The sequence below is a fragment of the Helobdella robusta genome, assembly GCF_000326865.2.
Source record: "Helobdella robusta unplaced genomic scaffold HELROscaffold_16, whole genome shotgun sequence".
NCBI classification, from domain to species: Eukaryota; Metazoa; Annelida; class Clitellata; order Rhynchobdellida; family Glossiphoniidae; genus Helobdella; species Helobdella robusta.
The window spans coordinates 3,098,670-3,121,169 of NW_008703893.1; the positions used below are offsets into that span (position 1 = coordinate 3,098,670).

A 22,500-nucleotide genomic window follows, 5' to 3' on the forward strand; every position below is an offset into this window, starting at 1 on the left:
ATTGAATGAATGGATGAATGAATGAATGAATGTATGAATGAATGAATGAATGAATGAATGAATGAATGAATGAATGTATGAATGAATGAATGAATGAATGAATGAATGAATGAATGAATGAATGAATGAATGAATGAATGAATGAATGAATGAATGAATGAATGAATGAATGAATGAATGAATGAATGGACGAATTATTATAATTAGCCAAAAAAAAAAACGTACATCTTCTAAGAATGACATTCGTCTTTTAACAGTCTCGTCAACTTTTTGACCACCCAGCACTATGACGTCATTGCTATTTATCGTCTGCAACTTCTTAACTGGAGAATCGTTTGATTGACTGATTGATCGATTGATTGATTGATAGACGTAATGAGTGAATTAGAGATAGAAGTTAGAAGAAGAGGAGAGAGAAGAGAGGAGTATGCCATAGGAAATTGTCTAATCTAATTAACAGTAATTAAAACAACTGCGTTTATATCATCTCACCATATTTTCATCATCATCATTTCATATTTCAATCATCATCACCATCATCATTTTAATAATAATAATCATCTCCATCGTCATCATCGTCGTCGTCATCGTCCATCACAACACACCACCTGCATGTTGCTGGAACAACTCATCTGGTTTCACTTCGTTTGCAAGTGCCGGCAGGCAAAATATCTTATTGAAGGAGTGAAGGATTGAATATAAATAATGGAATGAACGAATGGGCAAATGAATGAATGAACAAGCAAGTGATTGAACGAATGAATGAAAGACTAAGTGGATGAATGACACGTTCAGAATACTGACCTCTGTGTAGGGATGCACCTTCGTTTCAGTTTTCATCTTCTTAGCGATGATTTGCAAATCCATAAACTGAAAAATCTTCGTACTCTACTATATAGATTTATTTTATTACTTTTGTAAGTTTTTACCTTTCATTGAAAATAATAGGGTATATATTTTGGTTAATTATCGAACTAATTGAAGCTTAATCAATGCTATTTATCCTTTAATTGAGCTGGATTGTAGCAGCAGTGCTTGATTTTTGAGTTGCTAAAGAGGTGAGCTTATTAAAATTTCAAAATTTGAAAAGAAATTCATTCTTTTTGTTAAGAATTTCATTTGTGCAAGGAGTGGTCAACAGTTTCGTCAAGTTTTGTACGCACATATACACACAAACACACACACATACACAGACTCACACATACATACATATGCAAATATATCTATAAATATATATTTATGTGTATTTTTGGATACATATATACTTACACACACATGATTTGAAAAATGATTTGATTTGATGTATGCAATGAACGTGTGTATGTATATAAGTATGTATGTATGCATGTATGTATGTATATGTGTACATGTTTGTATGTTTGTGTGTATGTACAACATGTGTAATAAACCCACAGACTAAAAGTGAATTTCGCTGAAATAATGTTACCGCATCTCTATCCGAGGTTTTTTTAGCGCTACTTACAAATGTAAACAAACATCTCTTTGAATTGTTTTTAATTTTAAAAGAATTAAGTTTAAAAAATTGTTTTTACGATTTCTGCTTGTTGATGAGTTTGAAATTAGATCAGAAAATAAATAGGCCAATTAATCACTTTTTGTTATTTAATAGGAATAAATATTAGATTGTTAAAATTTGAATATTTAAATTTTAAAATTAAGTAATTTTTCCACAGTCATCACCTCTTGCTCTGCTCTGCTCATCATTATCGGAAAATAAGGAAGAAGTCATCCCCATCCATCACCATATATACCACAGATCTGATAATGTCATTTAGAAAAGGTGTTGAAAATACTGGTAAATTTGTACCGGAGAAAGAGAGTGATGCTGCAAAAAGGTTGATTTTTTTTAAATTGCAAATAAATAAATTTGATCTCATCACAGGATTGACATTGACTGATTGATTGATTGGGTAATTGAGTAAATGATTAACATTAAAATAAATAAACAATTGATTAGTTGGTTGTTTAATTAGTTGACCGGCTGGCTGGTTAACTAATTGATAAGTTAGGAAATTATAAATAAATAAATTTATTAAATATATTTATTAAATTTATAAATATAATAATATAATTATAAATTGATTGGTTAATTAATTAAATCTATAATTAATTATTTTGAGTAATAATAGTATTAATAATAATTCTTAAAATTGTAATAAGGAGAGAAGATTCATCAGAATTAAGGTATCAGAGGTCTGTTCTGAATGATGAGGTTGATGCCAAGTTTGGCTTCACAAGGTACAAAGAATCAGCTGAGAGGATCGGATGGCTCATCAATTTTCATCCAGTATTTGTTTAACTTCTTTTTAAATATTTTCAATTGATTTATTATCTGAATGTTTTCCTCTTCCTCTCTCTTTCTCTCTCTCTCTCTCTCTCTCTCTCTCTCTCTCTTTCTCTCTTTTTTATGATATCAAACATTTTTTTCAAATTTATCTCACTCTCTCTCTCTCCCTCTTTTCTCTCTCTCTCTCTTTCTATTTTTATTCCTTTAACTATACCTCAGGCGGACATATTGGATAGAGACAAAAGATTGATCAGTGCAGTCGACTACTACTTCATTCAAGAGGATGGCAATAGGTTCAAGGCAAGTTTGTCTACTCATGAATATTAATTAGCCAAGCTCACTTCATATTTCTGAATAATAATTAGCTATGCTCATATACTATTTATGATTAATTAATTAGTTAATTAACTAATTAAAAATTAATAGACTAATGAATATTCCATCCAATGAAGGTTTCCTTACCGTGTCAGCCATACTTTTATATCATGACGAAGAAAGATTGCGAGCGAGATGTCATGATGTACCTGACGAAAAAATTTGTTGGTCGAGTCCAGAGTGTTGAAATCGTTGTAAAAGAAGACTTAGATCTGGTGGGTTGCTTCTTTTATTACTTTGTCAATCAATCAATCAATCAATGAACCATTCAGTTAATCTGTTAAATCTACCACTAATTAATACTGACCAACCAATCATATTTGATCATTTTCAAGTGTTCTTTATTGCCAAGACACACCCACCCACCAATCTTATTCAAACTTGTTTTTAACTCTAGCTACTGCTAACACCAACCATTACCATTACAAAATCATCAAATAATACAACCACTACTACAGCCAACCAATCATCGTCAAATAATACAACCACTACTACAGCCAACCAATCATCGTCAAATAATACAACCACTACTATAGCCAACCAATCATCGTCAAATAATACAACCACTACTACAGCCAACCAATCATGTTCATTCATTTTTTCCAAAACCGCCCACACCAACTCCCTCTACCACAGCCAAATCATCTGGTTGGCCTTAAAAGAAAGTTCCTTAAGTTGTCATTCTCAACTGTCGAGGCCTTAATCAAAGTTAAAAAAGATATTAAGCCTTTTGTGAGAAGAAACAGGGCAAGTTGTGGAAGTAACCAATATGATTCCAATAGTTTGGAGTTAGTTTTTCTTTCTGTTTGTTTGCTTGTTTGTTTGTTTGTGTGTGTTTGTGTGTGTGCGCGTGTGTGTGTCTGTCTATGTTTGTTTATCTGTCTGTCTATGTGTGTTTGTTTGTTTGTGTGTGTGTGTTTGTTTGTTTGTTTGTTTGTTTGTGCGTGTGTTTGTCTATTTAGTTTTTATTTATTATTTTGTGGTAAAAACTTAATTAATTTAATTAATATTTCATTTCGATTTTATTATTTCAACTTGTTTTAATGTTTAATTTGTTTGCTTCATACATTATTTTAAAAAGCATCACCACATAACTTGAGCATGAAATGATCACTCCTTTTTTTTTCTTCTCACAAATGAACATGTACAGTTCTAACAAGCTAACAGACCACATGGAAAACATTATTGATATAAGGTTGGCTTTTGTTCTATTGAAAATCTCCGTTTTATTGTTTATTTTCGATTATCTTTTTCAATAATCAATTATAATGTCTATAAATCTTTATTCAAATTTATCAATTCATCTATTAAAATGTCAATTAATCACTTGAACATTATCTTTTGAAGAAGTATGCATTATTACTCGAATGCATTTAGAATGCACTTAGCCAATTGAAACTATATCTAATACAGCCAACAAATCAGATTTAATAATTCTTTTTCGATCAACCAATCATCATCTACCATTTCTCTAATTCCAACCTATCACATTCAACCAATTTCTTTGGCTCTGCTAATTATATTCGATCGTTTTTTGTTGATTAACCAAGGGAGCATGACATACCCTATCACGTTCGGGTATCCATAGATCTGAAGCTAATGGTTGGTCGATGGTACAGCATCTCATCAGCCAATCAGGAAATGCCCATCATTAAAATTATGGAGGACCTTGTCGATGTCCCTGTACGTTTGCATATTCGCACTGTCCCATAAATTAACATAATAGGTTTGTCAATGACCTAAATTAACATAATTTATTCGTAATTTCTCCCGTCCATAGGATCCAATAGTGCTAGCGTTTGACATTGAAACCACAAAGCTGCCATTGAAATTCCCTGATTCACAAGTTGATCAAATTTTCATGATCTCATACATGGTTGACGGGCAGGTAGGTCATTAGAATAATTTATTCAATTTATTGGTTTTGATCAAATTATTTATTAATAGCATTAATTATTATTATTGTTGTTGTTGTGGTTTTTATTATTATTATTATTTATCTCTTCTTAGGGTTATCTGATATGCAATCGAGATATAGTGTCAGAAGATGTGGAGGACTTTGAATACACGCCAAAGCCCGAGTTTGAAGGACCTTTCATTGTCTACAATGAGCCAAATGAAGTATGATGGATAATTTATTATTATTTTATTATTATTTTTATTATTATGTATGTTAATGTTGATGAGCTTATATTTTAGTTATGCATTGTAAAAGAAAGTTTTTGGTTGATTGAATGATTCAAACGATTGATTGATTGGCTGGTTAATTTATTCATTAATTAATTAATTCATTCATTCATTCATTAATTAATTAATTCATTCATTCATCCATTTACATATTCACACATTCATTCATTGAGATGAGTTCGTTCGTTTATGAACTTACTTAGGCATCAGCTCTGCAGCGGTTCCTGGACCACATACTCGATCTGAAGCCAAATATCTTCGTTACTTACAACGGCGACTTTTTTGATTGGTCAGTAGGGGGTGGGGGTTAATTTAAAAAAAATCATCATTACCATTACTTCCGTCATCATTATCGTCATCATCATCGTTTTCATCATCGTTATCATCATCATCGTCATCATCATCGTCATCATCATCGTTATCATCATTATCAAAACTTTGCTCCAATTCTATCTAGGCCATTCATTGAGGCCAGGTGCGTTGCAAACAACCTTGACCTTTATAGGGAGTTGGGATTTCAGAAGGAAACCCAATCCGGATATCTCAGCAGGGCTTGCATACATATGGATTGTTTCATGTGAGGATGGATGGATAGATGGGTGGAGAGAGAAATGAAATGATGGATGGATGGATAGAGAAAGAAATAGTGGAATGAGATGTTGAATTAATGGATTGACTGATGAATGAATGAATGGATGAATAAATGAATGAAAGAACGACCTAATGAATATTTAATGTATGCAGGTGGGTTAAGAGGGACAGCTATCTCCCAGTTGGAAGTCAGAATTTGAAAGCTGTGGCCAAAGCAAAGTTGAGGTACGATCCGGTAGAGATCGATCCAGAAGATATGTGCAGACTGGCTGCTGAACAACCACAGGTTTTCTCCGGGATTCATTCATTCATTCCTTTATTCATTCATTTCATTTATTCATTCATCTCTTCATTCTTGCATCGTTCGTTCATTCGTTCTGATGAGATCTGTCTCTCTGCGTTTGCGTCCGTCTGACTGTGTTTGTATCTGTCTGTCTGTGTTTGTGTCTGTCTATGTTTAAGTCTGTTTATTCATTTGTGTAGTTGTCATCGTCTACAGGTTATGGCGAATTATTCAGTATCAGATGCAGTGGCGACATATTACCTCTACATGAAATACGTACATCCGTTCATATTTGCTCTCTGTACAATCATCCCACTCGAACCTGATGAGGTCTGTCTGTCTGTCTGTCTATCTGCGTTTACGTCTCTGTCTGTCTGTCTTTGTTTATGTCTATTTGTGTCTGACTATGTTAACGTCTGAGTGTATGTCTGTGTGTATGTCTGTGTGTATGTTTGTGTGTATGTCTGTGTGTATGTCTGTGTTTATGTCTGTCTGTCTGTGTTTTTGAGCAGGTACTGCGTAAGGGGTCAGGTACATTGTGTGAATCCTTACTGATGGTCGAGGCTTTCCATGGCAACATCATATTTCCTAACAAACAAGAGACGCCTTTCAACAAGTTTTTTCATTCATTTTTTATTCCATTCATCAAACAATCAATCAATCTTTTAACTAACCAATCACGTAATCAATCAATCAACTGACCAACCAATTAGACTGACGGATGATGGTCATCTCTTGGATTCAGAAACTTATGTAGGCGGTCACGTAGAAGCTCTGGAGTCTGGTGTCTTCAGGTCCGATCTACCATGCAAATTCAGGATGGTTGGTCTACTGTTTGTCGATTGATTGGTTGATGGGTTGATTGATTGATTTGATTGGCTGGTTGGTTGGTTGGTTGATTGATTTGATTGGCTGGTTAGTTGGTCAGTCGGTTGGTTAATTGGTTGTAACTGATTGACCGACTGATTGACCGACTGATTGGTTGATTGATTGATTGATTGATTGATTGATTGATTGATTGAAAGGTTCCAGAGGCATTTCAGACATTGATTGATTCAGTGGAGGACACTTTAATTCACACCATTGTCAACGAAGAACAGGTGAACGTTGATGACGTCATTAACTTTGACGAGGTAACCAAAGAACTTAATATTTCATAAAATCCCTTTATTTTATCACTGCCATCGTTGATCATGAATTATCATTTGTCATTTTTTTCCCCTACTATGTAATCATTCAATCGTACTTAGGTAACTTAGGAGTTATGTTATTTCTACGCCTGCCTAATTTTCCTAACAAATTAGGTAAAGACTGACATCAAGAGAAAGTTAGCCGTACTTCGAGATTCATCCATTCGTTCTGAGAACCCCATCATATACCATTTGGATGTGGCCGCCATGTATCCCAACATCATACTTACTAATCGTCTTCAGGTGCGTGTGCGTGTGTGTGCGTGACGTAAATGTAAAAATTTACAACGCCTTAATAAGCATGTGTATATCAGAACTGATAATTGAATAAATTTTTATTATAGGAAATTAATCAATTAGTTATTAATTAATTAATTAATTAAGCCCCCAGCCATTATAGACGAGGCTTCGTGTGCAGCCTGTGACTTCAACAAAGTGGATGCCAAGTGCCTCAAGAAAATGTTTTGGACGAAAAGAACCGAATTCAGTTAGTGGATTGGTGGATGGTATTAATAAATGAATGAATGAGTGTTTGTGTGTGAATGACTGAATGAGTAAATAAATGAATGAAAGAATGAATAAACTGTTTAATGAATGCACAAACGCTTAATTGACTGGCCAACCGTACAACCGTAAACAGTGCCAGCTTCGAGGAGCGAGTACTCAAGAATTCAACAACAACTTGAGAATGAAAGGTTTCCCCCTTTGACACCCGGAGGGCCTAGCAGGGCCTTCCATCAGCTCCCTCCCGAAGAGCAGGCATCTATCGAGAAAAGAAGATTGGCCGGTTTGTTATTCATCTATCCATTTAGTCACTCAGTTATCCATCCATCCATCCATCCATCCATTCACTCATCTATCCATCTACTTATCCATATATCCATCCGTTCATCTACTTATCATCCTTGTTTTCATCCATCCATTCGTTAGATTACTGTCGTAAGGCCTACAAGAAATTGCATACGACTCGTGAGGAGACGAAAGAAACGATGATTTGTCAGAGGGAGAACTCCTTTTACGTGGATACCGTACGTGCCTTCAGGGATAGAAGATACGAATTCAAAGGACTTACTAAGGTTGAGGAAGGCATTTTTGATGACGTTCGCAGTAAGAATGATTGTGAATAGAGAGAAAAACTCATACAAAAAAAACTTAGGTCTGGAAAAACAAAGTTGTAGAAGCTGAGAAAAAAGGTGATGCCAGTGAGCTGAAGAGAGCAAATGCTCTGCTTGTCTTGTACGATTCACTACAGTTAGCCCACAAGTGCATCCTAAACAGTTTCTACGGCTACGTGATGAGGAAGGGGTAAGTTGTTGAAAGTGATGGTGATGACGACAACGATGATGACGACACGATGATTATAATGATAATGATAATGATAATAAACACGCAGCGCTAGGTGGTATAGCATGGAGATGGCTGGAGTCGTCTGCCACACTGGGGCCAACATAATTACAAAAGCGCGCGAAATTGTCGAGCAAATTGGGTTAGTTTAGGCGGGTAGCGTTATGAGGTTTTACCTACTATTTATCTCTAATGTTTTTATTTGAATTGCAATCGTAATGTTAATGGTACTTGTTATTATTATTAGTAGTAAAGTATTATAATTACCATAATAGTAATTATTATAATTATTTCAGGCGCCCTCTGGAATTGGATACGGATGGAATATGGTGTATACTTCCCGCCACTTTCCCAGAAAATTACGTCATAAAAACAAAAGATCCTAAAAAATCCAAGATAACTATATCATACCCTGGAGCTATGCTTAACGTTATGGTTAAGGTTGGACGAGATTGATGTTTTATAATTTTTTTTATAATTAATATAAAACTTGCTGTAAAATTTTCAAAAAAATCATCCACCATTTTTCTCCAATTAGGAACACTTCACCAACAGCCAGTACCATGAATTAGTGGATAAGGAGCGCCTGCGGTATGAAGTTAGAAGCGAAAACTCAATTTTTTTCGAAGTGGATGGACCTTATAAGGCCATGGTCCTGCCTGCGTCTAAGGAAGAAGGTTAACATTAGGGGAATAACTGGCCAGCTATAGACGCATTCGATCCAGGTCACTGCAGTAGTAATGCCAGGCAACTTAACCGCTATGCTATCGTGCCGTTTCATATATAAAAAATAACGATTTTGTTTCTTAGTTGATTCAGATGATGTTTTTGAAGTGTTTTTTTTTTGTTTCTATGTTGAAGGTTTTTTATTGTTTGTTTGATTTGGATGAAAGGTAAAAAGTTAAAGAAGAGATACGCTGTGTTCAATTTCGATGGCTCACTGGCCGAACTTAAAGTCAGATCTTTGTGAAGTTTTGAAAATTTAATTAATTGCATGCATCCGCACGTACGATTGCTTAATTGAATTTTATTAATTATAAAACTAAATCATTCTATAATTCTGCCAAGTACTTTAATCTGAATTTTATTTATTCATCCAGTCATTCATTCGTTTGTTCGTACATTCATTCATTTATTCGCACATTCATTCATTCATTCATTATTCATTCATTCATTTGATTTCAGGGATTTGAAGTGAAAAGGCGAGGCGAACTGCACCTTATAAAAATTTTCCAGTCATCAGTATTCGAAGCCTTCTTGAAGGGGACGACGCTAGAACAATGTTACGCCAACGTTGCAAAAGTTGCGGATTATTGGCTTGATGTACTCTACAGCAAGGTCCGTTTTGGAACCTTTCGAGTTACATTTACAATTTACATTGCCAACCCAGAGTAACGATACACATAGATAAATAATATTATCATCTGTATTTTATTTTTTGTTTCAACATTACAATTCATAGTTGCGTGTTCGATTTCTTCATTCATAGGCTGCCAACATGCCAGATTCTGAGTTATTTGACCTGATTTCTGAGAACAGAAGCATGTCACGGAAGCTGGAGGACTATGGCGTGCAGAAGTCCACCTCCATCAGCACTGCTAAGAGACTGGCTGAGGTAAGTTTACATGATTTTTTTAATTGATATTATTTATATCACGATGATAACATTTAAGAATAATCTTTGATAATTTCATCTATTACTACTACGGCTGTTGCTGCTACTACTACTAGTGCTGCTGCTGCTAGCTTACCAAATACCACAGCTACTACTGCTGTTATTATTGTCATTATAGACCCTACTAACAATACACACCACGTGACAGTTTTTGGGCGACCAGATGGTAAAAGACGCGGGCCTAGCATGTCGCTACATAATCTCCAAAAAACCAGAAGGTGCTCCCGTGACAGAAAGGGCCGTGCCCTTGGCCATTTTTCAGGCGGAGGTCAGCGTGAAAAGGCACTACCTTAAAAAGTGGCTCAAAAATCAAGCCATGTCTGATTTCGATATCAGAGAGGTTGGTGTGAATACGATTGGCCGGTTGTTTAGTTAGGTGGATTGTGATTGTTTAATTAGGCGAAAAATGCTTGGCTGGTTGTTTAGTTAGGGGGAATATGATTGGCTGGTTGTTTAATTAAATGGATTGTGGTTGGTTGGTTGTTTAGTTAGGTAGAATGTGATTGGATAGAATGTCTGGTTGGCTGGACTGGGGTTGATGTAGATTTTTTTTTTTAGAATTTTTTGTTTAATTTAGATCTTAGACTGGGAGTACTACATAGAAAGATTGGGCAGTGCCATTCAGAAAATTATCACCATACCAGCAGCCTTGCAAGGGGTTAGTTGATCCACTGCTGCCGAATCTTTCTTCATACAAAGACCCACACACATATATTCATTCATAATATTGTTATTCAAAAATTACGAAATGAAACCTTTTTCTCTCTCTAACAACCATTCACAAATCAGGTACACAATCCAGTGCCGCGAATTGCTCATCCTGATTGGCTGCACAAGAAACTGCTGGAGAAGACAGATATATTTAAACAAAAGAGAATCAACGAGATGTTTGTTGTCAAGGTAAGAATAATAGGAATAATAATAATAATAATAATAATAATAATAATAATAATAATGAGTAGCGACACAAATTGTATTGTTTTTAAAAATTTCATTCAAAGATCGTTAAATAAAATTGTTTGGGCTGCCTGCCTTCCAGCTCGGCTTCTGCAAGATAAGATTAGACAACTAAACAACAACAATAACAGCAACAACAACAATAGTTATAATAATAACATATAGCGACAATCAAAATAGCAATACAAACTCACTTCATTCCAGAACAAATCTGACGATATTGAAGATCTCATGTCGTCGTCGTCGTCACATCAAGGCAGCAGCAGCAGCATTGTGCCGGTGGCTACTGTGGTATCTAGGAAGAGGGAAGCAGAAGATCTGACGTTAAGTTGGCGGGAAGCCCTGGGAAACCCTCCACCCATGGGGAAATCCGAAGTTTGTTACTAAACTTTTCTTTTCTCACAAGGTGGCCTAACAAGTGAAAACTTCTGGTCTCCTAGTAATTTATTATTGTGATATTTTGTTGAATAAAACATTTTTTCAATTCCATTCAAAAAAAATTTAGTTTGCTTGGCATTGCCTGGAAATAGATTTGCTTCATTATTTACAGATTTAATTCTTTTTTGTTTTTTGATTTATTTGAAATTGTTAAAGACAAAATTTGGTATTTCAAAAGTAATATCAATGTCTAAACCGGAGAAAAATAATCCCCGCGTTTTTCCCTCTGTTAACAGGCGGAGTTGCAAACCTGGCTGGAGTACCAGAAGAAGAAGTGGGCCTTCCAGATCAAGCAGAAGAAGCATCGCTTGAAAAGAGCTCGCTACGATGACGGTAGCCTACTTGGTACTGGTGTGGGTGGAGTCATCAGGCAAACGACGTCTACCATTGGTGGATTTTTAAAGAAGACTGCCCGTAACGTCTATGATTGGCCGTGGCAGATTATACAGCTGGCTGAAACCGACCAATCAGGTATTTCGTTGATGTTGTTTTATAATAATTATTATTTTTCATATTTTATTTGAAATAATTTTTTTAGGAATTTTTAAGATCTGGGCTCTGATTGGCGGAGATTTGCATTCGTTTAAACTGATAGTACCGAGAATATTTTATGTCAATCAGAGAACTTCAAAAGTAGAAGGAGAGGGGTCAAGTAAGTTTGGACGAACCAATCAAAATCATTCATTTTAAAGTTATGAAAAATTTTTTTGTTTGTTACACATCATTTGTTCATCCATTTCATTCGATCAGGATGTTTGTTATATTTTAATACAGTGACATCTTATTATATTATAATTCACAATTCACTATTTGATAATTACATCGTATGACAATTCACCATCTTTGGACAGTGTGGAAGCGAGTGAACCGGCTTCTACCTCGTTCACACCCTGTTTTCCATCTGTACGAATACAGCGTACCTGAACACATGTACCTGGAACACATCAAGTTGGCGTTATCTCTTTTGCTTCTAACACCACACACATAACTGCACACACACACACACACAACTACACACACACACACAAATATTGAATCATCATACCTAATGGAAATATTTTTATCTTGTAAAAAAAAAATTAAAAACCCGTCAGTGAAATAAATGCCGATCTAAGCTCCCCGGATGTTGAGGGGGTGTATGAGACCCAGGTGCCTCTCATGTTCAGGGCCCTGGTCAAGTTGGGCTGCGTCTGTACCGTCAGTCGAGAATTTGTTTGTCAGATGAAAAATAAGGTTGTACGTGTTCTGTTGGTCGTTTGATTGGTTGATTGATTGATTGATTGATTGATTGATTGATTGATTGATTGATTGATTGATTGATTGATTGACAGGAGACAGACACGTTTGAATTGGACGACTTGTTCTTCAGAAGTTTAGCGCAGTATCCATATCTAGAGGATGATTCAAACCTCAAGCATCTCTATCTGTACCATCATATGTCGTTAGTCTCTTGTTGCTGTTGTCGTTACTGATGGTGGCGTTTGTCGTCGCTGCTGGTGGCGTTTGTCGTCGTTGCTGGTGGCGTTTGTCGCTACTGGTTGCTTTATTCGAAAAAATTCCTACTCCAAAACTACACAACACAGAGGCAGTAAGCAGATGTTGGCACTCTTCATTCCTAGCTCAAAGAAGGTTTCTGTCTTTGTCACTGATACCGTCCGCACCAATCAGATGCCTAACTTGAATAATATGTACAATTCAGAGAGGAATAATAAGTCGGTTGATTGATCGTTATCTTATTATATCAATCAATCGATCGATCAATCAGTAAATCAATCAATTAATCAATCAATTAATCAATCAATAAATTAATCGGCTAATCATTCAGTTAATTTATCAATCAATCATTCATTCACTCCATCAATTAATCATTTCATTGTAAAAAACAAAAATTTCTACTTTTATTATCTCTAGACTCCAAGAAAAAAATAATAACAATAATAATAATAACAACAATAATAATAACAATAATAATAACGTGCCTGGAGCTGGCTACACGTTTGACATCCGCGTTGAGACTGACGTCAAAAAAGTTTATAGGTTGTTTATTTTTCTTTCGTTCATATATTCTTTCATTCATCCGTCCATTCCTTTATTTGTTCATTCATTCATTCCCTTTACTCATTCATTCGTTCGTTCGTTCATTTGGCCCAATTTCAGGTCATTGCAGAGGTTATTGACCTCGTATAAGGATGAAAAGAAAGGACCAACCTATATAGCTATCCAATCAAATAGAGGTTGGTTGATTGATTGATTGATTCATTCATTCATTCATTCATGAACGGTCCTGCTGATTGAATGATTAATCGATTAATAATAATTATTTTAATAATCTTTTAGAAAAATGATTAAATGAATGAATAAAAAGGTGAATGAATGAACGAATGAATGAACGAACGAATGAATGAATGATCGAAATAAATAAAAAATTAAAACAACAGAACAAAAATACCTGACGTCTTCTGTAAGCATACTCAATGATTTTCCACTGGTTTCCCTCTTGGTTCCCGAAGAGTGAGTTATTCTCTCTCTCTCTCTCTTTCTCTCTCTCTCTCTCTCTCTCTCTTTCTCTCTTTCTCTCCCTTTTTTGTTCACATCATCATCTCACTAAATCATGACCAGGGAGAACATGTATGGTGTATTAGACTGGCAGAGGGCGGGATCCAAGCATATGATAAACAGTTTTCTCAACTCGGACGCCATTTTAAATGTTGGTTTTTTTTTGATTGATTGATTGATTGATTGATTGATTGATTGGATGAATGGATGAATAGATGGACGAATGACATCACCAACATCATCAACAGGCCACTTTAGAACAGTGTAGGTACCTTCACGTACCTCTTGGGAATTTAAATAGGGATGTAACTCAATTTGGATGCGATCTATTTTACGCGCGCCATCTACTGAAACATAATCACATTCTTTGGTGTTCCATGACTGATAGGCCGGATTTAGGCGGGAAGGAAGCGGACGATTGCAGGTTTCTGATTGGTTGGATTGCTGCAAGTTTTCGACTGGCTGGACGGCTGCAAGTTTTTGATTGGCTGAATGTGTGCAGGTTTTTGATTGGTCAGATAGTTGGATGGGGAGTTGGTTGGTCGATTGATTGGTTGGTTGGTTCATTGATTTATTTATTCTCAGATTAATTCTTGGATCAGATGTCAATGGCTTCGATCGTCTAACTGTCAATCATCCAGGTAGTTAATTTATATGTTAATCACTATTAATTAATTAATTAATTATAATAATAATTATTATTATTTCTGTTATTGTTGTAATTATTATTTATTAATTTGTTTTTTTTGTTCTTACAATCACTCAGGTTGCTACTCCACGATCTGTGTTGAATTGGATATTGTTTCATTGGCCGTCAATGCTTTGATTCAGGTTAATTTTGTATGTTTGTGTACGTACGTGTGTGTGTATGTATGTATGTGTGTATGTACGTGTGTACGTATGTGTGTGTGTATGTATGTCGTACGCACGTGTGTACAACAGTCAAACAAGATCTTGGACAACGAAGGAACTTCTGCCCTCTCTTCATTTGAAGCACTCATCTCTCAAACTTCCATTGAAGACCTGGTGCAATCATCATTGACAGCAGCCGTGACGTCATCAGCTGCATCAGCCGTGACGTCATCAGCTGCAGCAGCTACGCTGTCGTCATCGTTAGCGTTAGCTAGTTACGACGATACGGCGCTTTGTTTTACAGCTTTTAGGTTCGTTTGATGGGATATATATGTTGTTATAATATTAATTATTATTATATTAATTATTATTATATTGATTATTATTATTATACTAATTATTATTATATTAATTATAATTATTATGATTAGAATTCTTAAAAATATGGTGCATGGTTGGATCCAAGAGGTCGCCACGAATCAGAATGTATACGCCGATCAACAAATTGTTCATTTCTACAGGTTCGTTGGCTGATTGGAGGTTGATTGATTGGTTGGTTGGAATTTGATTGATTAGTTGGTTTGTTGGCTGGTTGATTGATTGTGAGATTGATTCCCCATATTTTCCAGATGGCTGAGGTCTCCAACATCACTCCTCTACGATCCGGCTCTTGGAAAATCTCTTCTCAATTTAATGGAGAAATTATTTGCTCAGGTTCTTTTGTTTGTTTGTGGTGGTCATAAAATATACAATCAATCAATCAAACAAACGTCTGTCAATCATCCAACCGTCAATCAATCAATCGATCGAAACTACTATTACCATGTCGACTCAAACACCAACTAACCAATCAACCACAATCAACCAACCGGCAAACAGCTGATGGCCGAATTCAACCGGCTCGGTTCGGGCGTCATTTTCGCCGACGCGACTCGACTTATCGTCTGCACGAAGAAGCGCGAAATTACCGACGCACTGTCCTACGTGGATTACATCACCAGCGTCATTAGGAATAAGGATTTGTTTCAAATAGTCGAGATCTCGTACAGACAGTGTTGGCAGATATTGCTATGGATGGATAAGGTACGTTTTTTGGTCGATTGATTGAATTATTTTATTTATTCATTCATTCGTATGTTCGTTCCTTCATTCATTCATTCATTCATTCATTCATTGGTCATATGCATGCCCAAGCATTTTTACGATCATAAAATTTATCAGTGAAATCGTCATTAGGCATTTCAATTCTCGTTACCATTCTCATTATTATTTAAATTATTTAAATGTTGTTATATTCTCAGGCTAATTATGGCGGCATAAAAGGAGTTCTCCCATTGGTTGATAGCTCCGACAGGGATCAATCTCTAGCCAATCAGAGTCAGGCATTTTCCACCAATCAAAATAACTCAGAGACGGATTCAGCTTATAATAATAGAAATAGTATTGATGATAATATTAATGATGATACTATGGTTAATGCTGATTGTGAAGAAGATGACGATGATAATGATGACGGAATTTCAATGGCGGATAATAATAACAATAATAATAACGATGATGATGATGAGGAGGATTCGGTTAGTGTAATTTTTTGATGGCGATGATGATTGGTTGGTTGGTTGATTGATTAATTGATTGATTGATTAATTGATAATTGATTGATTGGTTGGTTGATTGATTGACAGCCAGAAATAGAACTGAATTGGAACCTTGTGAAATTTCTCCCAACTGGCTTGTGTCAATCTGATATTAACGTAAGTTAAGTTGGTGATGTCTGATAGATGATTGAATGATTGATAGATATATGAATGATTGGTTGATTGAATGATTGATTGATAGATTGATATTTGATTGATTGATCGATTGATTGATTGAAGTGTGTTCCTTCATTTTTCATCGCCCAAAATTATAGATGATGGTTGGTCAGTTTATTTCAACAGTTTATCAACACACGCAAGACAACCAGGCTGTAACAAACACGCCCAAGCTTAAATCAACTGAGGTGGTGACGATGGTGATGATGATGGTGAAGATGATGATGATGATAGTGGTGAAGATGATGAAGATGTTGGAAATAATGATGATGATGATGGAGATGATGATGATGATTAAAATTAATGATGATGACTATGATAGTAATAATAAATGATTATGATGATGATGGCTTGATGATGATAACGATAACTATAATGACGACGACGACGATGATGATGAAATAAATATACAATAATCTTCTATTTTCATTTTATAAGGATGAAGATAATACAAAATGCTCCTACAAGAAGCTAATAAGAGAAGAATTTGGTCAAAAGCTGTTTGGGTTGGTTGGTTTTTTTTCATGGTTCTTTTTCATATGACAAAAGTAGTTGAAACCGGTTCTAAACCGACTAAAACCGATTCTAGCGAATAAATGTATACACACAACCGTGTGCGTGTGTGTGTGTATTTATATATATTAAATTGACGTATGCTTTTCATATTCATATGTACTATATGCGTACTATATGTACTGCATATTATGGTCTTATAAGTTTTATATCGATATTTATTTATTTTACTACCCGCTGGCTGACTGATTAATTGATTGATTGACAAATAACATACAAACAGTATAACCCAGAAAATAAAGAAAAAACACTCAGCCAATCAGCGTTCGTTCATATTCCCTACCTTGCCCGGTTCCCACCTGCATTTCACCAATCCGGCTCTTGAATTTGTCAAAAGTGTTTGTCAGGTAGGTGTGTGTGTGTGTGTGTGTGTGTGTGTGGTGTGTGTGTGCGTACTTGTGTAAATTCTTTCTCCAAAATTAACTTTTCAGGGTCATTTTTTTTCTTCTATATGAACTTTTAAAAGTTTTTCTCAAACTTTTTTTTCACCTTTTCCCCAGATTTTATTTTTAGATGAAAATATAAAAGAAGAGGTGACCAGATTAAAACGTGACCTACTTAAGTTGATCGGGATTGGTGAGTTCAGCGACCAATCAGAATGGAGGGATCCTTGCCTGTCTTACGTATTGCCTGAGGTTTGGTGATGACAAAATGAGAAAATTTCAAAAATAATGATAAATATTATATATAATAATGATAATTTCCATTACTATAATTATAATAATTATTGCAAATAATACTTGAACGTGTAGATGATATGTAAGCAGTGCAACAACATTCGAGACATCAATCTATGCAGGGATCCATACGTCGACAACATGTGGGTTATAATATAATATTACTGATATTATAGAAATATTATACTAATATTATACTGATATTATAGTAATAATATATATAAATTATAATTATATCATAATATAATTATGGTTATATTAATTAACCAGAGGTATATGGTACTGCAACCAATGCAAGTGCGAATACGATCTAGAAGAAATTGAAATGCAGTTGGTTCAGGCAGTTAGACAGACATTGGTCTCTTACACGCTACAGGATCTTACTTGCGATCGTTGTAAACTGGTTGGTTGATTGTCTAGCTGATTGGTCGATTGTTTAGCTGATTGGCTGGCTGGTCGTGATTGGTTGGCTGGCCGGATGTCTGGATTTGAAATGTAATTATTGATATAAAACCAAATAACTACCATTCAGCTAATTAATTTATTTATAAATTACTCATTTAACTAATTAATCAATTTGTTAATCAACCAATCAATTAGCCAATCAATTAGTCAACCAACCAATCAATCAATCAACTAACCCATCAGGTAAGTGCAACGAACTTAGCAGAGCATTGTAGTTGTGCTGGTACATTCAGCACCATGCAGCCGACAAAAAACTTCAAACAACTCATTCTAACTTTCCTCAACATATCCAAGTAATAATATTATTATTATCTATAAAAAAAATTATGAAACTTTAATATTAGTATTCATATAATAACTTCCATTACTTTTACCAGCATTACTTATGTAGAATTACAAAATCAAGAAACGAACTTAACTACTGTAATGTAATGCGGCCTGTCGAATCTTATCCTCACAAATTAATCAATCATAATCATAGCAATAATTATCACAAATATAAGGATTATTAATATATTTATTAGAAAATAATAAAATAATTAATTAATTAATATTTTTCCAGGTTTTATAATCTGGCATACTTGCATGAAACTATCTCATGGGTTATATCTATGTCCAGTGGCATATTAAACTGATGACGGTAAAGAGGATATATATATATATATATATTATTGGTTAAATAATTAACTTATATCTACGTGTCTGTTTGTGTGTGTGTGTGTGTGCGTGTATCTGTTTGAATATGTCTGTGTCGAAATGAGAAAGAAAAAGAAAAACAGTGATTACTTTATTTGCATTTTCCAACCAAATTATATTAGCTAATCCGGTAGAGATTACACTATACTTCCGTAGCTAAAGAATTCATTGAATGACAATAAAATAAACTAAGGCAACTCTTCAGAAAAAAAAACACGTACATACCGTGCATGTGCACGTACACACACACACACAATTTATATATATATATACATATATGTGTGTGTGTGTGTGCATATATTATACATACATTTCATATCGAATTCAATGTTGTATTAGCATGCATATACATTTTTATTCATACATATGCAGGCATCAATAGATCTAACATGTATGTACAAAAATACGTTCCTCTGGTCACATAGGCATCATGCATACATACCCAAACTCACGATACACACAAACATCTTTAATATTATTTCGTTAACTATTCGACATTATCTTAAAAAGGGTTAAGCAATGTGTGTGTGTGAGTGTGGGTGTGTGTGTGTGTATGAGTGACTCTATGTATGTATGTATGTATGTACGAATGTATGTATGTATGTATGTATTATTTTATATAAACTAAGAAATATTAATAAAACGAAATTTAAGAAAGAAATAAAAAGTATGAAAATTTACACACAGACATACATACATACACACTATATATATATATATATATACATATATATATATATATATGTATATATTATGTACAAATTGACAAATTTAAATCAATGACAAAAAAGTGTAACAATAGAAAATAATATACGTATACATTGTACAATACACATAGGTATATATATATATATATATATATAAAGAGAGAGAGAGAGAGAGAAAACGCTTGGTTTTAAATGTTAATGAGTAGAGTCATTTGAAATGATAATAATAAGAAGAAAAACAACCAGGACACGTTTGTATGCACGAACATACAAAGAAAAATATAAACTAACGATAGTTAACCAATCAATCAAGTGAGCAATCAATCCGTCGTCAATCAATTGATTACTATCAATCACTAAGCCAACCAATTGACTCGCCCTCAGTTAATCACATATTTAATCAATGTTAACTGCTGAACAATCCAATCGGTCAAGAATTTCTTAGTCAACCAACTTACCAACCAATCAATCAAGACAAAATTAAACCAACCAATCAATCAAATAATCCGACCCACAATCAAACAAACACCTCCACTCAACAAATCAGCTATGCATATCTTTTTGGCAGTATAATTCTTTCAGCGATTTCAATTCCTCGATTAGTGTTTTGTTCTGGTTCTCGAGTACAGCGACCCTGTTCTCCAGGCATCGTACGTACTCTTTCTTCTTCCGTCGACACTCTTTGGCTGCCTCTCTGGTTCGTTATAATGATGATGGTGATGATCATAAGGATGGTGGCCCGTGATGATGAATATTATTACTAATAATGAAGTTATGCTTACAAGATATAATCAAAAACTGAGAAAATTCAAATTGAAAGAAGTTGGTTCAGTAGATCAGCCAGTCACTAACTTATTTTTAAGTAATCGTAATTCTCTTTTTCTAGAAGCTTCCTCAATGGCGTCCTGTCCACCTGATAGCTCAACTGCACACGTTGGCGTCATCATGAGGCCTTGAGGCAGAGAGACAAGATTCGAATTCAACTGATGAACTGTTCACATGACGTGTGGTGAGTGAATTGTGGTCGTATGTCAGTAGACAAACAAAAAAGCGTATAAAAAATGTACACAAAATGTATACGAAACTTATTCAAAACAATACAAAGCATACAAAGTATACAGACCAGGGATATAAAATTGACCATCATTGCTATACTGAATAATGGTTTGAGCTGATGTTGGTGAATCGATGTTACCATTATTATTGTTGTTGTTGTTGTTGCTGCTACCACTGTAGCTATTTTCTGATGTGGAATCTGAATTCAAAGAGATTTTTCAGAAAAATAAATTATTGTTCCTTATGATTACTACTCATAATTAAAAAATAATTAATTAGTAAATCAATTAAGTAATTAATTAATTAATTAATTGAGCAAATAGATTTGTTACTAACTTAACATATCGTGAACATCTCCATTCATGTTATTCTCAGGTAGGGTGAGGATATTATTATTATTATTGTTGCTATTAAAATTATTATTATTATTATTGATGTGGTGATGATGGTGATTGCTGCTGTTGCTGTTGATTAGGACTTTGGGGATGTCTTCAACTTCCTTTTTTACTTTACTAAAGAAGGTGAGAAAGATAAAGGATGAATAAACAATTTATCGAAAATTTTTTCAAAACTACTTTTAGTTGATTAGGAAAATTAGAGATAAATATATAATTTAATGTGTATTTTTGTGTATATAATCTGCACACATAACTATTCTATATGCATGTCTCTTATTTAAAACCATTCACTTTGACAGTCCTTTACATTTATACCACCTCAAATAAGACATAAAATTTATAATGTTTTTACTAGTAAAAATTTAAAAAGCACCTTAAAAAAATTCTCCTGATCGACTGTCGTTGTGGTTTATCCTTATCTTCATTCGTTGTTGACCCGATGTAGTTACTCTCGGAACCAAAGTTTGACAGCTAATGGAAAATAAACAACAAGAAAAACTACAAACAGCAATTAAATAATGATAAAATACAAAAAGATATAAACAAAAAATGAACTAAAAGATTTTTTGTCAAACATATGAGCTCTAACTTTGAATAGCTTTCCCTGTTGGATCAGAGTAACTGGAGATATTTTGTCTAGGGCGTTGCTTATTTTGATAATGTTCTGGGGAGATGAAATGATTGTCTTAGCTTCTGTCATTTTCAATCTTTACTTCAGGGAAAAAATTAGTAAATGTTAGTGTTAGTTAGTAATTAGTAAGTAAGAAACTTTAGAACAAAAGTTGATTGAAATGAAAAATTTGTCAATTTTGCAGTTTATTTGTGGGTGAAATAGTGTAGATCTGACGTTTCAACACGAACCGTGCTCATTTCAAAACAATATCTTCCGCTTTATCGCCAATCAGAAAATGTCAAATTTGAACAAAAACGTGGGGCATATGCTAGATCAGATGTTTACGTTTTTTCAAATGTTTTTTCTTTATATTTAAAACGTCATAATAAAGTAGAACAAATATTAATTAATTATTTTAAAAAATTTTGTTATCGCGGTCTCTGAAAAAAAAAAACAAGATAAAAATAAATCTTACTACGTGTGCAATTACGTAGTTATGTCAGGGAACCCCCGTGTGATTACGTCAACATGTTATAATCCTTTTCAGGCATCGAAAATTCAATAAATCTTGTCTTTAAAATCAAAAATTATTAAAAAAATCACTAATTTATTATTTCAGTTGGTCCGTGTGGCATTTTTATGAGAGATTTGATGAGAAATTTGGTGACAAAACAAAACTTAACGCTAAAAGTTAAGATGAGATCATTTAAGATGTCGAGAACAAAGATTAAAAATTGTTAACTGG

At 34.3% G+C, this 22,500-nt stretch overlaps 2 protein-coding genes across 2 annotated transcripts; one reads left to right on the plus strand and one right to left on the minus strand.

Moving 5' to 3' along the window:
* Positions 1-1,785: 1,785 nt before the first annotated feature.
* HELRODRAFT_190906 (hypothetical protein) lies at positions 1,786-19,062 on the plus strand (the record flags this gene model as incomplete). The annotated part of the gene is made up of 51 exons (XM_009015676.1): positions 1,786-1,856; positions 2,182-2,308; positions 2,761-2,898; positions 3,320-3,471; positions 3,834-3,878; positions 4,234-4,366; positions 4,464-4,571; positions 4,694-4,804; positions 5,074-5,159; positions 5,328-5,447; positions 5,615-5,747; positions 5,961-6,074; positions 7,049-7,177; positions 7,319-7,421; positions 7,575-7,721; positions 7,977-8,041; positions 8,091-8,239; positions 8,328-8,420; positions 8,575-8,719; positions 8,817-8,955; positions 9,172-9,233; positions 9,464-9,616; positions 9,768-9,893; positions 10,102-10,221; positions 10,531-10,611; positions 10,743-10,853; positions 11,115-11,285; positions 11,585-11,819; positions 11,887-12,000; positions 12,200-12,296; positions 12,443-12,526; positions 12,932-13,060; positions 13,260-13,385; positions 13,506-13,582; positions 13,787-13,859; positions 13,968-14,055; positions 14,153-14,328; positions 14,490-14,545; positions 14,671-14,735; positions 14,847-15,067; positions 15,188-15,277; positions 15,386-15,470; positions 15,636-15,839; positions 16,058-16,228; positions 17,009-17,076; positions 17,367-17,490; positions 17,644-17,778; positions 17,896-17,963; positions 18,091-18,223; positions 18,469-18,578; positions 18,848-19,062. The coding sequence occupies 51 exons, from the start codon at positions 1,786-1,788 to the stop codon at positions 18,918-18,920; spliced, it is 5,934 nt and encodes a 1,977-aa protein (XP_009013924.1). The 3' UTR covers positions 18,921-19,062.
* A 1,184-nt stretch (positions 19,063-20,246) lies between these two features.
* HELRODRAFT_153829 (hypothetical protein) lies at positions 20,247-20,569 on the minus strand (the record flags this gene model as incomplete). The annotated part of the gene is made up of 2 exons (XM_009015677.1): positions 20,247-20,382; positions 20,541-20,569. Coding segments are annotated over 2 exons (165 nt in total), but the record flags the coding sequence as incomplete, so codon positions are not given.
* Positions 20,570-22,500: the final 1,931 nt, after the last annotated feature.